The sequence below is a fragment of the Pygoscelis adeliae genome, unplaced genomic scaffold (genome assembly GCF_000699105.1).
Source record: "Pygoscelis adeliae isolate BGI_AS28 unplaced genomic scaffold, ASM69910v1 Scaffold38, whole genome shotgun sequence".
NCBI lineage: Eukaryota > Metazoa > Chordata > Aves > Sphenisciformes > Spheniscidae > Pygoscelis > Pygoscelis adeliae.
Window position 1 is genome coordinate 1,011,786 of NW_008825614.1, and position 22,221 is coordinate 1,034,006.

General features: G+C 40.0%; 1 protein-coding gene across 1 annotated transcript in view; it reads left to right on the forward strand.

Moving 5' to 3' along the window:
- SULT4A1 (sulfotransferase family 4A, member 1) overlaps positions 1–21,637 on the forward strand; it is an 81,194-nt gene extending 59,557 nt beyond the window's left edge. Inside the window, exons 2-7 of the mRNA XM_009332996.1 lie at positions 8,252–8,382; positions 9,812–9,892; positions 10,014–10,140; positions 13,465–13,559; positions 15,227–15,365; positions 19,949–21,637. Coding sequence (XP_009331271.1) covers positions 8,252–8,382; positions 9,812–9,892; positions 10,014–10,140; positions 13,465–13,559; positions 15,227–15,365; positions 19,949–20,061 — 686 coding nt within the window. The 3' untranslated portion in view covers positions 20,062–21,637. The remainder of the gene's footprint in view (positions 1–8,251; positions 8,383–9,811; positions 9,893–10,013; positions 10,141–13,464; positions 13,560–15,226; positions 15,366–19,948) is intronic.
- The last annotated feature ends 584 nt before the right edge of the window (positions 21,638–22,221 follow it).

Consider the following 22,221-nt stretch of genomic DNA (forward strand, 5'->3'; position numbering starts at 1 on the left):
CTTTGCTGCTGCATGGATTTCCATCCCCTACCTCCACTGAGATGACAGACCAAAGGACCTTGTTAGCACACAGTCCCTCGAACATTGGCGTGCCGCCCGCAGGCTGTCACATGAGCTGTGGGCTCCTGGCGGCTCTCTTTGCTCCCCCTGAGGTTCCCCCGGTTCGGGAAACCCTCCTGTGCACCACGCTAGGGCATGCCGCTGCCGATCGTGCCGGCACCGGAGCTGCTCACCTCGGCAACATGTTATACTATACATTACTTTTTCTTTTTGTTTTAGCATGATAGGTGTTAGGCTCTCTTATACCACCGGAGCACGTTTGGCAAGTAGAAACTGAAAGAGAAATAATCTAAGGGTATGGGTAGATGTCCTCTTTTAAAAGCATCTGCGCTAGTGCAGGATGTTAGTGTCCTTAGCCTGCTGTTTGTAATTTCTCTTAAAGAACCACTGCAGAGTATTTTGTGTGAATGCATTCTAGTTTGTCCCAGGCAAAATTTGCTAGGTGAGTCGATGCTAAAAATAGAAACTCCTTAAGCTAATTTTGCTGATTTGATTTTAAGTGAATTGGAGTAACTTCACACAAACTGCTCCATTGGTGATGACATCTGGTGCAGACATGATGAGCATCCATAGACATGGACATATTTTACCAGCCCAGCTAAAGCTTAAAGAGAAGAGTAAAATACCATTCCCTTTGAATATCTGATACTAAGAAATACCAGCTACCAACCAATATCGGCTGTCAGTGAAGGACTCATAGCAAAACCAGGGACACCTAGATATGATGAAATCATGGATGTGGAGACAAGCATGAAGACACAAATCATGACTCATCAATGAGAAGGCAAATAAAGACAAACCAGTGTCTTGTTACCATTTTTAATTCCTAGATCTTGAGCAATCTGTGGACCTGACTCAGTTCTTAGGGCTGTTAGTATATGACTTACCCAGTCCTTGCTGCAGTGCGAGGATGTTCTGGCTTATTAAGAGGGATAGAAAAGAAATATTTTTTGCCCCAGCTGTCCTCAACAAGAGGCCTTTGCCTTGTGGACCCCTGCCTGCTGGACAGATTGGGGTAGCCGTGGGTTAGATGCAATGGTTAGGGAGTATGTGACTCTTGAGCTATTTTTCTTCTGGTTTTATAGTCTAAAGTAGGCAACATAGACAATTCAGTTATCTGCTTCACCATGGCTACACTAGTAAACATAACTGTGACAGAGGCTCTGACAGGCTGTCATCCATGCTACTTCCTTGCTAGCAGTGCCCTGACAGTTTTGCTCTCCCCCAGACAGCGTGCTCCCCAGCGTGGTGTGGGAAATAGCTGGAGCCAGGGACTGTTCCCAGGAAGCTACGGATGAAGCTGCTTTGCTTTGAGAAATTGATCTCTGTGGATGTGGGTTCGGCTGTCCCACACGTCTTTCCAGAGAACGGGCCCTGGTGTGTTTTATTTACCAGTGTTGCTCCAGCACTAGGATCCAGCATGCTCAAAAGTGTCGGTAGGCCTTTTTCTCCGAGCTGCTTCTGTTGGTGTTAGGTGGGAAACATACTGCATCGCCTGCCTTGCAGTATGGAAGTGGAGATGCCTCAACAGTTGGTGCTGGTCTGAGATGCACTGTGGTCGATTCTGCACTTTTCATCCTGTCCTCTACTGAGTAGTTAGTGTGCTAATATAAGGGAGAATTAGGACTCGGGCCATTTTTTAAAAATAGTACTAATACATTAGCTGAAAATAACACTGTTTTGTAACCAGTTTATTAAAACAGTGCTTTAGGATACTGTGTTATACATAATAGCAGTAATTCTATGGATAATACATGTGTGTAAACACTACAGTGACAGCTTTTTTACCAAATAGAAAGTACATTTTAGTCCTAAATAGAATATGGTTTTCACAGTTTGCTGTTTATAGCCTCTGGTGAAACATATTTGAAACACAGGTCAGACCTAATGGACTGTTGTAGTTTAACCTGGCAGGCAGCTAAACACCACACAGCCGTTCGCTCACTCCCCTCCACCCCTGCAGTGGGATGGGGGAGAGAATCGGGGGGGGAAGTAAAATTTGTGGGTTGAGATAAAGACAGTTTAATAGGACAGAAAAGCAAAGGAAAATAATAATAATAATAATGATAAAAGAATATACAAAATAAGTGATGCACAATGCAATTGCTCACCATGTCCTGAGCAGTGGTTGCCGCCCCCCGGCCAACTCCCCCCAGTTTATGTACTGAGCATGACGTCACATGGTATGGAATGTCCCTTTGGCCAGTTTGGGTCAGCTGTCCTGGCTGTGCCCCCTCCCAGCTTCTTGTGCCCCTCCAGCCTTCTCAGTCGGTAGAGCATGGGAAGCTGAAAAGTCCTTGACTAGTGTAAGCACTGCTTAGCAACAACTAAAACATCGGTGTGTTAGCAACATTGTTCTCACCCTAAATCCAAAACACAGCACTGTACCACCTACTAGGAAGAAAATTAACTAATTAATAATCAGCCGAAACCAAGGCATGGACCCATTTCTGTGTTCTCTGATGTAAGTAAGTCCAGTGAAAGACAGGCAGAATTTAGCCTATGTTTTAAAAGCCAGTAGCTGCAGGAGAAAAATAAACTGATTAATAAGTCTAAAAAGCCAAGACCCTGCCCTCTGAATGTTACTGGAAATCATGCAGTTAACACTTGTTTTAAATCTGATCTTATTTAAGGTGTTGCCATCAGTTTCAGAAGATCCGGATTCAGATTCATCATGTTCCACAGACTCCCTTGGCTGGTCACTATTGAACTTAGGGGCATTTAGGCCATGTAAAAGGGGCATTAATCTTAGAGGATGAGTATTCAGTCTTTTCTGAAAATCGGGCCCTTTAATACAGATTTAATTGGGCAGTCAAAAATATTGGCAATATAACATCACAATTCAACCCTTTATTTTGAATCCTGAGTCTCATCTAGGAACAGAAGAATTGGAAAATATGGTATCAAGGTGTATACATTATTTTTATTATTAAAACCCTAACTGATAATGAAAATCCCTATTCTTAAGCCAGTTGGAATTCCAAGATGTAGGAGAATTAGAATGTATAGACCTCAAGAGGAGATATTTTTATGGTTTGGAAATTGTTTCCTTCTAATGGAAAAATCTAATTTTCCCTCCACTATTGTAGGGTGAAGATGAATCTGTCATACTTACCTGCAGATAGATACTGAAATTGGTGAAAGGGGAATGAGCTTGCAGGCAATTAGATGAACTATGTGGAGAACCGCTTTATAGCACTTGCTAGGCCAATCTGACAGCTTTAGCAGCCCTCATTTTTTAATGAGCACTTACATCTACCGATGTTATAAAAAAATTATGAGTCATAATGGGTCCATTGCATTGTATTAGCTAAAATTTGATCAAGCATTGATAGATCAAAGTGCAACTAATTGGGAGTGCTAGAAGACTGTTAATACTAACATTAATATTTATTTATTTTTCCATGTGGTTTCCAAACAAGGGGTGAATAAAAGGAGTATACCAAAGACCTTTGCATCCTTGAGCTGCAGGTTTTTCCCATGTTAGCTGATACAGAGGGGAGAAAGTTGAAATAAACTACATTAGAAACCATGTAGGGAAGCAAAATTTCACAGCAAATTTTATGTCTTTATATCTGCCACTTCACTTTGAACAAATCTGTGAGGTTCAGTGGCTGCATGGGAGTGTGCCAGTGAGAGGAGCCAGAGAACAGCTGCACTAAAGAATATTTCTCCCTCCTACAAAGACTAAATTTGATGTCAAAAGGCATCTGATGAATAGAAACAGAAAGGAGTAGCTGTGGTGTTTCATAGTTTTGGCTATCTTGCGATGCTGTCTGGTTGCTGCTGCAGCAGTTACGCTTACTGATAAGCAGAGGCAGTATGGCAATGAACTGACTTTGCTATTGTTGCTGAGGCATTGACCATGAAAAAGGGTACAAATGAAGAGTTCCCATTCATCACAGGGGCTGCTGTAGGGGTGATAGGATTCTTAATGAGTCCTGATTTCTGAGCATTGTTAGGCATCACGGAAAAGGACAGTGCAGCCCAGCTAGCACACTTTCAAACTGCTGTGACTTGGGCTGCTTTTGTACATGCTCCGACGCAGAGTAGAAATGCAGGTTCACAGATAATTTAAAAGGCTCTCCTAAAAACCTGCAAATTCTGGCAGTAGCTTATCAATGCTGTTTCCCATCCCATCTCTTTCCAGATATTGTCTGATAAACTGGAACAGTTTTCTCCTGAGGCGTTGTATTGACATAACAGAAGAGCTTGTCAGGGAAGAGCATTTCTCAGGTACAGTGCACTGAAGTTCCTCAGATGCTGACTGGCTCCATTTTAGTTGGAACTGGATAAACATAAATGAATTCCACATCTGTTTTGGCATTATGACCTTGGAGGTAGCAGGGCCAGCAGTCTTCCTCCAGGACGAAATGTGGATCTGCCGCAGCTGGAAGAAGGAAGGGTAGAATTGCTGGGTACTTAAGCATGTTGTATCTGGTGCCTCATGCCCAAAGGCTGACAGATTAATCTTGTTCGTCAGTGACTGTTTACTCTTTCTGTACCATCCCAAATGAGGCGTGCACATACATGTGCATGCATTCAGCAACACAAGGAGAAAATGATGGAAAATACTAGAGATACACAAGATCCATTGATTGTCTCCAAGAAAAACCGTGGCTTCATATGCATGCATGCTAGCTTTTCCACTTAGTGACCTAATCCTTTAATTTCACTTAAAAAAGTGAGTAACCCTCAAGTGACAATAAGTCGTTGTTGGCTGCCAGGCCAGAAATCTAGGGAGTATAAAGCTTAAGTTCTGCACCTTTTTTTTTTTTTTTTTTTTAGCTTCCTTCATCTTTTTCTTCTCTCCAGCAAGTATCATCATTGTCCCTTTTACTAAGAAACTTTCTGTGGCATTTAGATCTGGCCAAATTTTGCGATAGACTGGGATTATCAGAGGTTATTCCCATAATCTCCTTTGAAAATCTCAGTTTCAGCAATTTACTCTAGCTTTCACCCATAAAATGGTGGTTCTCGCACAACTCCACAGACGTCAGTTTAAGTTAGTTGGTTCAAATGGCCAGTTTCTGTATGCTTTATATGCAGATGGGGAATCAAGGGCTATAGCAGAAGACTCACTCACCTACCACAGTGGCAAATTTAATAAATTCTGCTAGCCCCAGTCTAGGCCTGAGACTCTTATCACATGCATAGGTACAGTACCCCAGTTTGTTTGGCTTTCCAGCCAGCTGGTGTTCCCAGGGGCTAGAAAATCTTGCCCTAAGCACCTAGGTCTGGAATTTGGGCTGCCATTTGTCTGTTGCTAGGTTAAGCCATCATTTCTAAACTAAAAGAGCATTCAACTCTGTTGATATCTGTAATTTATTTTGAGTTGTTTTTAATCCTAATAGAGATGTGAGGAGGTTATATATGTATAAAATTATATATATAAAAAGGCTTTTAGCTTTTTTTTTAAACAAATAAGCATGTGGTGGTTTAGATTTTTTTTAAAACAGGAGATGAGGGTCGATGGTAATTTTTTGTATGGGATTCATGGGAATATGTGTGTGGGATAAATGATAATTGATTAAGGGTGACAAGTTAAAAAATCACAGTTCCCTCAAAAGTTAATCTGTAGTTTTCATTTGCATTAAGACCCTGAAAATCCTAAGCAGAGTAACTTGAGTGGTAATGTGGAAGAAAATCAGGCTAATATAGTGGGTGACAAAAGTGAAAACTAGCACAGAGATCATGTGTGGGAGAATTCAGGATCAGGGGTCCTACTGCAGGTGTAGGGAGGAGAAATTCTAACCTGTTGGATGGCCAGAAGCCAGATGTCTAAACTCTCAGCTTGCAATCCTCCCCTTTGTAGAAGAGAGATTGCAGAAATACTGTTTGCTGTGTGAATAGGAATAGGATGCCGGAATATGTGCAGCACTACATACATAACTACAGTAATTTGTGTATGTGCATGCTAGTAATTAGCACTGAGGTTCACAGATTTAAAGCACTGTTTTAAAGAACCTGTACTTGATGGAGATTTTTAATTTTCTGCCTTGAGAACCTGCCATGCGCCCAGCATTACTCTTTCAATGAATCACTGGTTTTGATGGAAGCACATTTAGATGAAGACTTCTGAGCTTCCAAAGGCCCACTTCCTTCTGAATCAGAACCCTTTTTTCCCCGTGCCTCCTACGTTAATATGTTAGTTCCTATCTCTGCAGTGCTCCATGGATCTGCTAGCAATCAAGCCAAGTCTAGTGCATGGCCACGGGTTTGAGCAGAACTAGGTAAGGCCACGGGGGCTGTGCTCCCTGGCCCTCACCTCCTACTTATCTGGTGGACTTTGTGCAGAGCTGGTAGGGAACATGCTGCTCTCCTGAAGTTTCAGCATAGTTCTGCCTCAACTCTGCGACCCTTCTGTATGCAGAGGCACAATGGAGATTGCTTGTTTTTGCCTAGAGAGCAGCTGAGTAATGAAAAATTAGAAAGTCCTGGTGGTGGTGTTTATCCCTGTGCAGTTATTCCTTTTCCTTTCATGGAACAAGGTTGCTGTAATAGCATTTTTCTTTGCAGGCGGAATTGGAAATACAGAAATAAATTATGGAGAACCAGGGTGTCTCCTGTCAGAATAAATATTTAATGAGAAACAAGGGTTGTGCTCATTCAGAGTCACAAGGACTGATACTGAAGTACCATATGTATGTTAATTTTAATGTATAAAATACATGCTTGGACTTAAAAATGCAGACTGAACAGCCTTAAGGGCAAGTGTGTATTAAGTCTGTGACAACTGTCTCTGTGGGTGATGGTAATGTAAAAGTTTCTTTTTTTCCAAACCATTTTAATGTACCCACCAATCACTCAGGACAGAGGAATCTTATGCTCCAAGTACTTACTCTCCAGAGCAATTCTTGGAGACATGTTCTTTCACGTTGTATCCAGACTGTGTTCACTCTAACCAGCCTTTAAAGTACATCAGTTTTTTCTAACTCTTCCTAGCTCAGATTAAAAAAATCTGAATGATACACTGGTTTTCTTAGTATTAGAACAACATACAGAATTTGTGCAAAAGGTGTCTGTGTGTGTACAGTCATGCTAGTTAACATGAGTTAACTGGTGACTGTTACAAGTTACTTGCAACTTACAAGTTATTTTCAAGTTAAAACGGGAATGAAAGGCATGATCTCAGAGTTTGCAGCTCATCTTTCCAAGGACATGGGATGTTGAGGTGGGCTTGGGCTTTGTAAAGAGTTCTGGAAGAATTACTTGTTCCTTTAGGCAACACGAGAGAGAGAATAAATCCCGGTCTCATTTTCCTTACGGCTCACAACTCTTAAATAATTGGTCGATCTATCGCAGTATCCAGGATGTCCCATGCCCGTGTCACTTGTCATGTAAACTGTGGGGTCCCTTCCTTGCTAGCTCACTTTGATCTCTCCTCGTTCTGTTCCTCCATCTCACCAAAAGCCTGTGCCTTTCTCTTCATAAGCCTCTGCCAAATATCTCTGAACCTTTGTTTACCTGTTTTGAGGGTTTCCTACCTGCCTGAAGGTAAAGTCATTTGAAATAATTCCCTGTTCAAACTTCTATTTGGAATACCGATTAATTTTCCAAAGCACAGTCATTAAGGCTATAATATCTAATGGTTGTTTTGTAAATGTCCTCAGACTGGAGAGAGATACGTAATTGGGGCCTCTAAAGCGTATGACTAACTCACTATGCATTGATGCATTCAGTGGTTTATCCAGTCCATAACATGGAGGTATAAATAGACTCTCAAGACATTGCATAACAGTAGAATTGCCTACAATTTAGAATAGAGGACACTGGCAGTCTCCCAGTACGGCCGCTAATGCATTTTGTGAACTTGGATGATCTCTGCCTCATTTTTTTTAATTTCTAAAATGGAAATAGTAGTATTTGTCTAGCTAACATTAACAGTGGAAAAACTTTTTAAAAATGCTTTCCAATTCACGGGTAAAATGATTGGGAGACAGAAACATATTTAAATTATTGCTGAAGAAAAATCTCAGGCCTTTTACATGAAAGGAGATCTTCGTGTGTTTAAAATAAAACTAAGGGAGCAGACATACTACATTAAAGCAGTAGTTACAGACTTAGCTCACAGCAGACTGTTAAGGACAAAAGTTATCATTATTTCTATGTCTAGGTCTCCCTTCGTATTCTTCTCTTCAGATAAGAACTGTAATACAATCTGTTCTCTTTCATTGTTTGGTTTATGCAGGCACAGGCTTGCTGCAGGAAGTGGTATATCTAGTGAGTCAGGGAGCTGATCCAGATGAGATTGGACTAATGAATATAGATGAACAACTTCCAGTCCTAGAGTACCCTCAGCCTGGTCTGGACATCATCAAGGTACAATTTATTGTAAAGAAAGTCTTTCAGCATTTGGGTATCTTTTTCCTCGGTTCCATATTTATCACTTCGTTTCATCCTGTGTCCTTGTCCTTTTCATCACTGGACTTGCTCAGCTTGTTGGAATGACTCAGAGTATTATTAGGTTATTTTAAAATTGCTTTTATTAAGCTTTATTATACTCTGTTTAATGCTTTAGATGTTTCTCCGTGTCCTAAATATCTTGGCAGTGGGTTTTCTGAATAAAAGTTCCAGGCCTCTCTTGCTTATGTAAACAGAAGCTGCCCAAATGGGGCAAATTTGCTTTGAGCCCTTCCCTGAACTTGCGAAAGAGGAACTACAAATACAGAGATCTACGGATCTGTAGATCCACTGCTCTGAATTTACACATCTAAATCCTTAGAGACGCAGGATCTGTGGATCTGTGGACTCTGTAGGTGTAGTTTGAGGAGTTTGGAATATTCTGCATGAAATGACTTCCACACTATTAAAAACACTCAGAGACTAGCGGCGTGGCATATGAGTGTGATCTTGTCATTGCTGTAACTACTTCTGATATAGGCATATCTTGGAATGATAAGGCAAAATACTGGGCTCCATCCTATAACAGCTACGGTGCTTGTTGAATCGAGCTAGCTAAGGCTGGCACGGATAGATTTAAGCTGCTTCTGGTCAATGACAACTGCAGCATCAGCCTACTTTAGGCTGAGAGTATTCAGGGATCAGAGGTTGCTTTTCTTTTTCATCTGTGTCCAATGAGACCTCAGTGCTACCTTGATTCAAATAAGCGGTGGCAATAGTGAGAGGTTTAGTTTGAGATTACACATTGTTACCTATTCTATGTGCTAGCAACTTGATCCAGTATGGATTTATGCAGTTTTTAACTACTGGAAGATCATTTGTGTTATAAGACAATTTTGTCTCAAATTATAGAAAAATACTCTGTTTGAAAGATGTTCACACACTCAGATAGACCTTTGGATTGTCTGGGCCTAATTCTGAGCATAAAATAAGTTGCAAGAGTAAAATTTTGAAGTGAAGAAGTTAGGGGTAGGGTTTTCAGAGCTTCTGATCTATTTCAAGGAATTTTAGTGGAAGCATCACTGGAAACAAAGTTAGTTTGATACTAAGAATCTTCAACTATTACACTCTCTTCCTGAGAAGGTCCTACAAATGGAAGTACTTTGAAAACAAAAGGGGAAAAAAACCCAACAAAAAACCCCAACACATTACCCAGACTTTTGATATTTAAAAAACAGATGTAACTCCCTGACCTAATTTCTAGACCCAGACCCCTATTAATCTCAGAAGTGAATCTGTGAATGTGACTCAGTATAGTAAAGGGCTTCAAGTATGACAGTTCAGGACAGCTCAGGATGTGCCAAAAACTAATGCACAATAAGAAATGTTTCTGTCTGCTTTATTTTAGGAACTGACATCTCCTCGCCTCATAAAAAGCCACCTACCATATCGGTTTTTGCCTTCGGACCTCCATAATGGCAATTCAAAGGTAAAAATGAAATGAAATCATGTTTGTTTAACTATATTGGCAGCAGTTGTTTAAGTGCTTTGGGAAACGGGGTGGGGAAAAAGCTTTCAATAAGACGATTTTTTTCCCCCCCCCATCATAGGTAATATACATGGCTCGCAACCCCAAAGACCTGGTGGTGTCTTATTACCAGTTTCACCGCTCCCTAAGGACCATGAGCTACAGAGGAACGTTTCAAGAGTTCTGCAGAAGGTTTATGAATGACAAGTGTAAGGAGCTGTTCTCTCTGCACACGCTGTTACACATTTATTTTCATCTCTGCATTCCTTCTGCAAGTACAGAAATGAACTGGATAAAGGTGCATTTGTTTTGCATATACAGCAAGGAGGTTGCTACAGATAGTGCTGCGTGGACTTAGATTTGTCCATGAAAACTATGGCCATGCCTTGTAAATAATTGCCTTACAATATTTGACCCCACAGGCTCAGCAGTGTTCCACTTAGCTCAGGCAAAACTCTGGTCTAGTCTTCTAAAATTCAGTTTGTAAGGTACCAGGTACCTTGTGAAAAGTGATAAACACTCCCAGCATCATCTGATTTCAGTTGTACCTCACTGTCAGCTACTTCTCAGGAGCCTTTCTGGTCCTCAAGGGCTTTTATTTCCTGGTAATTCCTTTAATATTTTTATTTCTTCCGAAAACTCAAGGTTTGTCCCTCGCAAGATACCTGTTGACACACAAAAATCTCTAGTTTGCATGAGACTGATCTGGAGTACATCAGTAAGTTGAAGTGAGCCCCTGTTGCCGGCTGCTACTATCAGAAAAATACACCTCTAATGAGAATACAATAACCTGCTTTACAACTCATCAGCTGCTCACTCAGTAACTCCTTTGAGCGGGGGCTGTTTCATGACACACCCACCCACTGTGTTCCCACTCAGGCTGCGCTGCCTTAAGTAGCTCTATTACACTAGCTCAGTAAACTTACAGGGAGGACAAGCCCTACGTTCTCACATAACTGGCTGCCACTTGGCTTTTTGCCAATGGCTTGCCACGCTTTCTAGCTAGGAAGAGAAAAATTTTTTACTTCCTTCTATTTAAAAATCTTTTCTATGATACCTTAATGTATCACTAAGAATTCACCAGGTAGCTTGTGCTCTGAGAGCAGGATCTCCTCTAGATCCAGTGCAGCAAACTTTCCTTCAACCTGGAATTTGGAGGAGTTGATGCTAAAGGAGCTGTATAATACTAAAGGGAAGAAAAAAAGTAAAAGCCTACCAGTGGAGGTTATTTAACAGGCCTTAAAAACCTTTGCTACTTTCTCCTGCAAGTTTGTGTAAAACTCTCCTTCTGTTCCAGCCCACCTTCAGCTTTTTCTTTTGCATTCCCTGAGAATGGGATGTTTGCCTGTAGCCTGTGATCAGGAACTTCTAGACTGGAGACATAAGAAAGACACATTAGAAGGTCTTCTAAGATAGGAGGAAGGTTCTGTATTCTTTGTCATATAAGTATCCCAAGAGTTATTTATATCTTCATCTTGTAGCAGCTAGCTGATTTATCACAACCTCCCGGAGTCAATAAAACATTACAGCATTTTCTGGGTCCATAATTGTCCAAATGGAATGTTTTGTAATACAGTAAATTTAGCATTTAGCTAAATGTTTGCATCTCGTGGAAGCAATGCAGCAGGAAAAAAACCTTCGCAAGAAGTCCAAGTACTGCTAGTGGGAGAAGCACTGAGTCCAAATGACACAATCCCACTCTTTTTACCACCCCTTATACCTGACCATCTTGAAACAAATTCAGTGCATGTTAGCTCTATTGTTTGAAAGCATGCAGTTGGATAGGGATTAGTCTTGAATGTGCTAATTATTTGGCATTATCCTCTAAAGCTTAAGGGATTTTCTTACATAAAGCATAGGTAAACTCTGCTAACATAATCTTAATGGATTCTTGCCCTGCACCATTAAGAGCAGCTAGGAACACTTTTTGCTTGACTGATATGTTAGTTTCATGTGTGAATTTCTTTAGGGTTGTATGGAATGGAAATAACAAAAATGGAATTTTTCCAATACCTTTATAAAAATGGAAAATGAGTCAGCTGATTAAAATAATTTTCCTATGAAACTGACCTCTTTGTCCATTGAAAATGTTCCAGTTAACAAAATTAAACAATTCTTTTTCAAAGGGAAAAGGTGGCTTCAAAATACAAAACTAAAAAGTTTCATAATTTTCTATAGCTGCTTTGCTGAAAAGATAAAATTGACCAAAAAAATATTGGGAAAGAATGTGAAAAACTACTCACCATGTTTGCTTAACTCCTACCTTGATTACCTGAAGTACTTTGGGGGAACTTATCACGAGTAACAAAAAGAAATATGCAGAATGCATTTCTCTTTGGGTTGTCTTTCTGGTAATATTGGCAGCAAAAGATACTCTCTAGATAATAAATACCTGTGTCTGAACCTCTGCTAGACACACATAAATTGACTGAAATCAGTGGAAGTGTGGACTTTATTAGAGAAGTGAAAAACAAAGGAGGAAAGTTTGGGGGGGGGAGGGTTGAGACTTCCAGTAACTGCTGCATCAGCAGTGTCGGGAGCACAGGCCCTCCCAGCGCAGCACCTCAGCTTCTCTTCAAGTCCGAAAGCCCACGCAGCAGACATGGGGAACTGAAGACAAGCTGCTGGTGGCATGCAGGAGGTAGGAGGCCTAAGCTTTTCATCATTGGCAACCCTGCACGCTGGGCCAGCTCACAACTTGCGATAAATGTGCAGTACCCCATCACATCACTCTAAGCTTTCGGGAGCACTCAACCCCTCACGGGCATCTGGTTGTAGTCTGGATTTATTGTGTAATTGAGGTAACTGATAACAGTGTAACTGAAGCTGTGTTCTGGCCTATCTACACAAGTTGTGTGGAAGTGTTCAGAGAGTAACAACAGAAGAGAATAGGTCTTAGATTTTAGCGGGGGGGGGCAAAAGATGTAATGATAAATGGAATATTCTGTCAGTACATCCTATGTTTTTGGGAATGACCGTGAAGCATTTTTATAGGTCTGTTTCCTCAACACTTGTTTAATTAAGAAAGGACAGTGGTTGTTAGCAATTCTTTGTCCGTAATAGAGGATGCTCTATGGAACTTCCCGTAAATGCTGTATCTAGCTTCTAAGTGAAGGAAGCTGCAGTGTGATATATTCTTGTGTGATGCAGGAATTCACACAGGTTGGAGCCACTGGAAATTTGCCTTCTGCAAAGCTATCTGTGTAATTTTTATTTTGGCTCAATTTCCGTTCAATAGTCAGGCGTTATTAATACTGAGCTCCAAGAGGTCCGTCACGAAATATGGTGGCTTTTCAGTTGAACATTTTATCTTTATGGTAAGTTAGTTCTTTTGAATATTCCAAACTGATAGAAAAACTCTTTTTTAATTAAGTTCCTTGCTGTGCATGACAATGGGTCAAAACCAGACACTGTTCTCCTGGGGCTACAAACCACTCCAGTTAATCTGTTTTTCTCCTTTTGTTTTCCTTTTTGAAAAGGGCTTAGTAACAAAAGTGTTCATTTTCCTCATGCCAATCATAATGTCTTTCTAGTAGGATATGGTTCGTGGTTTGAACACGTGCAAGAGTTTTGGGAACATCACATGGATGCCAATGTACTTTTTCTCAAGTATGAAGATATGCATAAGGTAGGTTAGATGTAGCAAAAAGGTTTGCTAATTACGTTTAGCATCGTAGTGTTTAAAAACATGTTTTGTACATAAAGTACAAAATTTGCTTCTTATGTCCATATTTGGGCTCCCTAATGTCTGATACCATTTTTAAAGCATGGGCATTCGATAGCTTCTATGGGCTTTCAGAGGTTTGCTGATTACGTTTAGCATCGTAGTGTTTAAAATACATAAAGTACAAAATTTGCTTCTTATGTCCATATTTGGGCTCCCTAATGTCTGATACCATTTTTAAAGCATGGGCATTCGATAGCTTCTATGGGCTTTCAGCACTTTCATAAACCTAGTAATTTACTCAGGAATCTGCCTGCATCCACAGGCACTGAACTACTCACAGAGAAGGCAGAGATGGGTAACTATTCAGTGCTTGCTACACTCAGCCCTGGGCATTCATTTAAAAGAAACGTCTTGCTGTGTGTGCTGTATCAATGAGAAAAAAAAGTGTATCGTCAGTGTTTTGCCCTATATATTTGGCATTTATTTTGATTATTTGGTTGTTCTTACTGTCTTCTGTGAAACAATGTTGAAAACAATTGGGGATGATTGTGTAGCATAAGGTGAACATAATTATTGGGTCCTTAAAGTACACTGGCTAGTAATTCCGCTTCATTTTTAATCAGAAATTCAGTGGAAATACTACATAGAACATTGGTTTCCATTTCCTATTGCAATAATGTATTTTTGAGAATTAATGAAAATACTTCAAAATGTTTATTTGGCTGGAAAATTAATGCAAACGTAGGAAACACCCAGCTCCTATCTCTAAACCTACAAAAATGCAAAATCAGGATAGAACTCAATAAAGCTGGGTAAATTATAATTTCAGCTTTACGGAGCCTTCTGATGGAGTGGGATGCTAAAAGAAGATGTAATACAATCAATCAGAATAATTAAAAAAGTTTAGTAGAAGCTATTTCAAACCCATGGTTTTGAATAATGATATATTCCTAGCTGTGCTCACTGATGGATGCTGCCGAAAGCTGGTGGCCTCACAGTCTCTGTCTGCTGCCGGATAAACATTGCTGTTTTGTCCTTGCAACTCCAGAAGTCTTACTCGTACTGAGGAACCCTGGAGTTCTGGATGTGTAAATGAAGGACTGCTTATTCTCAGAGGCCACCTCACTAGACCCTTTCCATCTACATGAATGCAGTCCCAGAAGCTGACAATGAAGGAAGGGCTGTTCTAACACTTGTAGTCATTTATTTTACCAAGATCAAAATCAAAGTAACTTTTAATTCCTCCAAAATACGGTTGTATTCCAAAGTGATCCGTTAAGGGTGTGGCGTTGTCTGAAGTGGGAAGCATCACAGTTACTTTGCAGTTCCCCGTTCTAATATTTGAAGAGGCGAGCTTACGTGACCGCATTCTCTGCCGACTTGTCTTACCCTAATTACTTGGAATGTGTTTATTTTCAGCAAATTGGAAGGGCGCGAAATTTTAAGACAGTGGTGTTTCTACAACTTCTGCATTTGTATTTTTCACACTCATCAGGATATAACTTATTTTGAAATATTGAAATATTTATTTTGACATATTTAATAATAATTTAAATTTAATATTTATTTTGAAATATTTAAAAATATTAAAATATATTAAAAGTATATTTTTAAATGCTCTCTTACAGGACCTAGCAACAATGGTGGAGCAACTGGTGAGGTTCTTAGGAGTTTCTTATGACAAAGCACAGTTGGAATCCATGGTGGAACACTGCCATCAACTCATTGATCAGTGCTGTAATGCAGAAGCACTTCCCGTTGGCAGGGGTATGTTTAAAACCCACAGTGAAACTCTTATTGTGGAAGTTGCAAGAAGCAACTGACAACTTAGTAACCTCCAGGATGTGTTAAGATGTTGGCAAAATATTGCTCTGTAAATGATGGGAGGAAAACTGACTGTTGGTGCAATTTTGGGGTTTGTTTGTTTTGAAATAAAGTTAGGTAGAATTGACTAAAAAGGATGGAAGCATCCAAGATCAACAGTGTGTATTCAACACCACGCAAACCGCTCTGTTAGAGTCTTTGGCTTACTTCAATGGATTGAGCTATTCATGGTGAGAAGGCTGCACTGCTCCTTCTGACCTTTGGCCTGTCAAAGCCCACACAATTTCATACAGTTTGTCCTGGCCTAAGCCCTTGTGTTTAAGTATATCAGATTTTCTAGAATAGCAGATGATTCTAATCTGAAGGCATCAAATAACAAGGAGCTGTAAGTTTTCCTGACGAGCTTTTTCTTTTCCTTGTCTACCTCAGCTGTTTAAAATGTGTTTAGCTTCTAGATGTTTATTCTGGTGAGGTCTTTCTCTTGGAACCTGAAGTGCCCTTTAAACTGCTGATACATCTGTCCTTTGATAATGCCAAGAAATCGAGTCCTTTCTCAGTCTTCTTTCTGATAAGCTAAGAGTGACCTCAGTAAGTCTCCCACAAACTATTTTCTGTAGGCTGCTTTACAGCACTTAACAGTCCTTTTTAAAAAGGAGGGCGTAAGATCAAAATGGAGAATTTCTATGTCAGCCTCACAAATGCCTTATCCAGACATAAAATCACTTTATCCACTGATTCAATCCAGTTTTAACTGGAACTTTCTCTCCCCGTTTCCCTTGTTTGTGCATCCATGGCCACATCAGCACTTTTTCCTACAGCATCATACATGAAGCATGTGTCATTTATCGTGACCACAAAGTCTTTTCAGAGGAACTAGTTTGCGGGTTCTTGCCCCTTACTCAGGGAGCATGACCTGAATACGTCATTCTTAGGTTTCTGCGTAGGAGCCCTTTCCACACCACCTCTCTCAGCCAACCTTCTTCTTATCTGCAGATTTTATCAGCTGTAATTTTTATGATTATTTTCAAATCTCTGATAAAAATACTGAATATTGTCAGTCCTCCTTGACTACTAATTTTGAGTTAGCCAGCTGTTTATTTGTTTATCATGCATTTTGGTGACTTTATATAGTTCTATTAAAAAACACTAAAATCACATGCCTTACAGAAGTCTATTGTATCTTTGCATTCACCTTTAATCAAACTGTAATCTTACCAACACTCAGGCGCGTTTGTTTGAAAGCAGGTTTGCTTTCCCATGAAAGCAGGTTCACTGGTATTCTACCTTTGCTTCTTTCTTGGCAGAGCCGTATGCCGGTTTTCCATTACTCAGCTCAGGCTATCGTCAGAGTAACTGACCCAGGATAACTTGTCCCGCTTGTGTGTTGGCACAAACATCTCAGAATGTCATACTTGGAAAAAAGCCATTGCTCACACCTCCTTGCTTTTATCTGTGACTTTGCACACCTGGTATGGAAAGGCTTTTAGTATGTAATGTAGGGGCCATACACTCCAGTTATTACAGTAGGACCTGGAAACCAGATTCCTGTGGGCAGTTCTCTGTCGTAACTGTGATATGGCACCTCTTTTTGCCCCAGTTCACTTGTATTATGGTAAATGATGACTTCTTGAAATGAATATCTCAAGTTTGCTGGCTTGAGGTAAAATTCCGGTGAAGACAAAGGAGTTTGTAGTTTCACTGAAAGACCTAATATATTCCCTATAGTTTCTGGTAGAGTCTCCACTGGATGGTGTGTTTTCCTGCTTTTAGTTACCTTGCTTTCAACTCCCATCCTACCCTTCCCTTACTACTTCAAACTGAAAATTCGGCATGTAATACAACTTGCATCTTGTGTGAGAACAACAGATCATCTCATTTGCAGTAGGATTCTACGGCACGTTGCCTAACTGATTACCAACCCACTTCTCCGCTATGAAGACAAGATCGCAAAATAATGAGTCTGGTAAGACATCCTGAGGGCCTTGATTGAAGTGTTCTATGTCAGCGCAAGATTTTACAAACAGAGCCACGTTCTCCTCCGTTGCCTTGCATGAAGTAACACAGAACCCTAGGTTTGTTCCTGACCTCCACGATCCGGAGATCTGTGGAGCAGCAGCACTGCTACATGCCGTGCACAGCTCAAATCCCCCCTCCTTGTCCAGTGAAAGCCAGCAAGGCAGTTGTGCAAGAAAGGTGATTTCTCTTGTAATACAAGAGAAAAGAGAACAGAGCTGCTGGTGAGACCTTCCACAGGCAGAAAGGTCAACCACTGTCTCTGCTGGCCAGTTCATCTCCATCGAGATAAACAGGGCGATGCCCGCTCTTGCTGCATGCACTGTTCTGTACGTGGTGTTAGTGTTCATTGCTCTGCAGTGGAGCCCGCAAACCCCCAGTCAAGGGTCAGAGCCTCTTATTTATACCATCTACAAATCTTTCAAAAAGAAGCCTCCATTTTGTAATAGAGAAGGGAGCTACAGCAGTTAATGTAATATTTTGTCATTTGTTCACTGTGTGCTTTTTATTAAAAATAACTTTATTTTGAATTTCTTTTGTTCGCTGTCTGCGGCTTTTACAGTATTTTGTTACTTCAGAATGCAAGCATCATTAATAGTGCTTTGTTCCTTCTCTGTTCGTTTCTGTGACAAAGAATGGTGGCGATAACATGACAGGTTATTGTAATTTGTTTCAAATATTTTTAAGTTGTCATTAGTTACATTTACTTTATTATTTTGCTTTATTTTAGTTCTTCATTTTTTTTTTCTTTTAGCACATTGATCTTTACTCTGAAGATAACCCTGAGCTGCTGTGAAAGCAGAACAATGATTAGATATGTTACTTATATTTGACTCTTATCACATCATAATTTACACAGTTGCATGATTCAAATCATAAACCAGGTGGGTGACTTTTTGACAAGCTATCAATTCATACGGTAAAAAAAAAAGATGTTACAAATAATCCACTTTGTATGTCCTCTGTAAAACTTGTCATTTGTCCATACATGTTGTTAGGGAGATTCAGAAATTAAAGGCTTATCTTTCCCAAGCAGAGGAAGAAAATGTTTTATCATCATTATTGAAAGGGAAATACAGGCTTTTATGTTTCATGCTGTACTTTACGCAATTATAGTTGCCAGGGCAAAATTGAAATCGGTATCAGACGTTTATGACTGCAAGCGTTTTCTTAAAGTTTTTTTTGATACAGGAGAAATTTGGTGAAAAGAATAAATGATGCATTTTCAGTCAGTTTCACGTTCTTTTGATCTTTCGGTCCTGAAAACAAACCAGAACACTGTCATACCTTCAGGAGTTATAGGAAAATCCTGATTTCATAAAACAGCCCTTGCCACACATACTACACCATCACGTTAATATGTAATTTGTAGATGTTTCAGGCAGTTTTGTCTTTGGACTCAATTATAGAGTCGCTGCGTAAAAGCAATGGTAATTAAATTAAATGGGTATTCTTCTTATGCATCAAGTGCATAATTAAGCTCCCTGCATGTAGTTTTGTTCTTGCTGTTATGATTAAGCTCTCTGGTTGCAGAGTCCCAGTTCTTTCATTTATTCCAGTTGAACAAGCCTGGATTTTGTCTTTATTTATATCCAATACAAATGAGAAGAGAATTGGGCCTCTCAGTCTCGTTACACCATGGGGCTTATTCACCAACAAGTAACCCTGACTGACTTTGAGTTAAATACACTTTGGACTGCAGTGAAACAAAAAAAAAACAGCAGTGTCATCAGGTTATGTTACTAGGTTGGGTTCAGTAGAGTACACTCTAAGTTGGGTTCACTCCTCCATACAAGGAAAAAGTGTTCAGTGTCCATATTGCATCCACAAAAAGCTTCCTATTCCTCATGTACAAAATTAAAATTTAAATGGCACAAACTGGGTGCATGGCACTTTTCTATACATATAATCTAGGCGCTCATATTTAATAAATAATCCTCTCCATATTGAGAAATGTAAATTCATCTGTTGAACTTAATCTTTAAATATAAAATAATAGAAATTAGTGATGATAACATTACAGCAATCATCAGAATTCAATAATCAGTTTAATACTCCGCATTCCATGTACCTTTTGGATAGTTCTCTAACCAGTGTGTGCTGAAGGCACAGTAATTTTGAAATTCATTGTTGTTAGCTGTTGGAATTATTAAACAGCCATAGTTTGCACTGAAACCAGAAACCCACTTTTAAATGAATACCCAAACCAAAATGTGTATTCATTTCTGATTAAGGCTAGAGCAGAATCTCACAAAAATCTGGATTCTTCCTGTATAATACTCACCTGGTGCCGATGACAAGGTGTACGGTACTTATTTTAAGGCTTTGCAAGGGTTGTAGCAGGGGAACCGGGTAAGACAATGAACAGCCTTAGGTCTCATTGAGCTTTCAGTGAAAGCTAAGACTGATTAGCATCTCACAGATGATACCTGGAGCCCTGCACAAGTAGACTGTAGATACTTGGTGTCCTGTTATGTCCGCTCTCTGACTTGTGTTCCTTCTCTGTGTTTCAGGACGAGTTGGGCTATGGAAAGACATCTTCACTGTTTCAATGAATGAGAAATTTGATTTAGTTTATAAACAGAAGATGGGAAAATGTGACCTCACATTTGATTTTTATTTATAAAAAATGCATGCATATGATATCCAAATATAGCTAGAAGTGCTTTATGCATTCATTTATTACCTGCTGGACAAACTACTGCAGCTATTATGTGTAACAAGATTTAAAGAAAGAAAAACAATCCAAGTAAGTCATATCAGATACAATTATCTTTGATCCTAAACAGCTGTTTATCTTCTAGTATTTTAATCCTTTGTCCACATGCAAGAACTTCCTAGACAATACTAGAATACTCAGCTGTTATGGAATGTATTATATACGTATAAGGTATGTATCATATATGCAACTAGAATGTACACCTTTTCAGCCCCACATTGATTATTTAATGTGTTTTATAAAAGCTTTTCACTAGAACCTAAATAAACGTCCGTAAACCAAATAAAAAATTATTTCAGAGGGAAACAAGTAACAGGCCAAAACTGTATGCTAGAATGATCTCAGGGGTTAATCGTCACATTTATTTTTATAGCAGGTATATCAAGTATAAATAAATCCCATTCCAAAATAGTAACTGATCAAAGTGGGGTTCACATTGGGTTCTGCACACCCTTATCTGTGTAATTTGCGTAGGTTCTGTGCACTGGCATACTCTGCAAGACAGGCCTTGTTATGAAATACAGCTGTGATTGTCACTCTAATCCCAAAACCCACCCATGCTTTCATGGATGACAGCACACAGCTGTCTTCCTGATGGGTGAAGTTCAGCTCCATGCCGAAGGTCAGCAAACAGAAGCTTCTTAAGCCCCCAACGCTAATGCTGTCCCTCAAAATGGGGATTAAAAGCAAGGTATCTGGTGCAGGGTCTTTCTTGAGGAACCAGAGTCTCTGACCCGTATCACTTTCCTGTGTAGATGTGAATTTCGCCCATTAGATACAGTAAGAGATGATAAGGTGCTGGATATCCTCTAGTTCCACTAAAAGTTAAGGGCACTCAGCACTGTTTACGGTTTGTGCTACTGGAGTCCACCAGACCGAAGTGGAAGATGAATACACATGCCAGCGTAAGCAGGCGGAGGAAATGGCAGCACTGAAGGAAGAGAGTTTAAAAATACGCCACCAGGTGGGAGTATTGCACAAACATTCGTGCAGAATACAGTTTCAGTAATTGTTAGCCATGACTGGTCTGGATTATAATCAGGATTCAAGTTTATTTCTGTATCTTTTTTTAGTCTCGACGACAGGTACACAAACAGCCTGAAGCAGGCTACTATCACTATAAAACGCTCCAGAATTATTTTATTGTTCCGTTAGGTATTGACATCTATGCTTTTTAGGTTCCCGGCTGCAGGAGGCCCATTTTTGCTAGTCAAATATTCAGGCTCACCAAAAGCCGTGAGGAAGGACTAGCAGATTTTTAGTGTTTCAGTTCTGTTGGGAAACTAACTGTCAGTTCAGCAACTGACAAGTGGTGTAGCATGATGTGGCTTGACAGCACTTTTCCTTGTATATTTGTGAGTGAAAATGCTTTCAGTGAAATTTTATTTCTATTTTTATATTTTTAGTACTGTATGAATATTAAGCACTACACATTATACTTCTGTGCTTGCTTGCTTATTGAATAAAAGATGTGTTCCATGCATTGTGGTTTGCTCATTTTCTAGACCTCCTACTCAGGCCAGGTAGTCTTCGTACAAGACGGAGTTCCTCTCCCCTACCCACACCTCCTAACTTAAGACAGAAGAACCGCAGAAAGACAGCATCAACTCAAACCACCATCTGACCCAATGAGCTGTCTCTGCCCACGGCCCATAACGAATGCCCGTGCAAGAGTACAAGAGAGCACAGGACTCTGCGGGCACCTTTGTGTTTAATAGCCCTCCACAGGGTTTTCTTCCCCTCACGCTGGTATTGACAGGATCCCGTGGCAATGAGTTCTTCATCTAAATACACACTGTATGAAAAATGACTCGTTTGCTTAGAGACTGCCACCAGGTAGTGTAATTTGGCGTTCCTTTGTTCTTGCATTATGACATATGATACACGGTCACTGTTCAATCCACGCAAGATTTTACGCACTTTTATCTTGCACCTCTTGGGCAACTCCGTGCTGAGGAGTCCTACTAGTCTCTGTCATACAGGAGACCAAAACCCACAAACTACAACAAGCTGCAAGAAGACGGGAGTAGGAGAATTCCTTCTTGCTACAGAGGAAGACAAAATCTC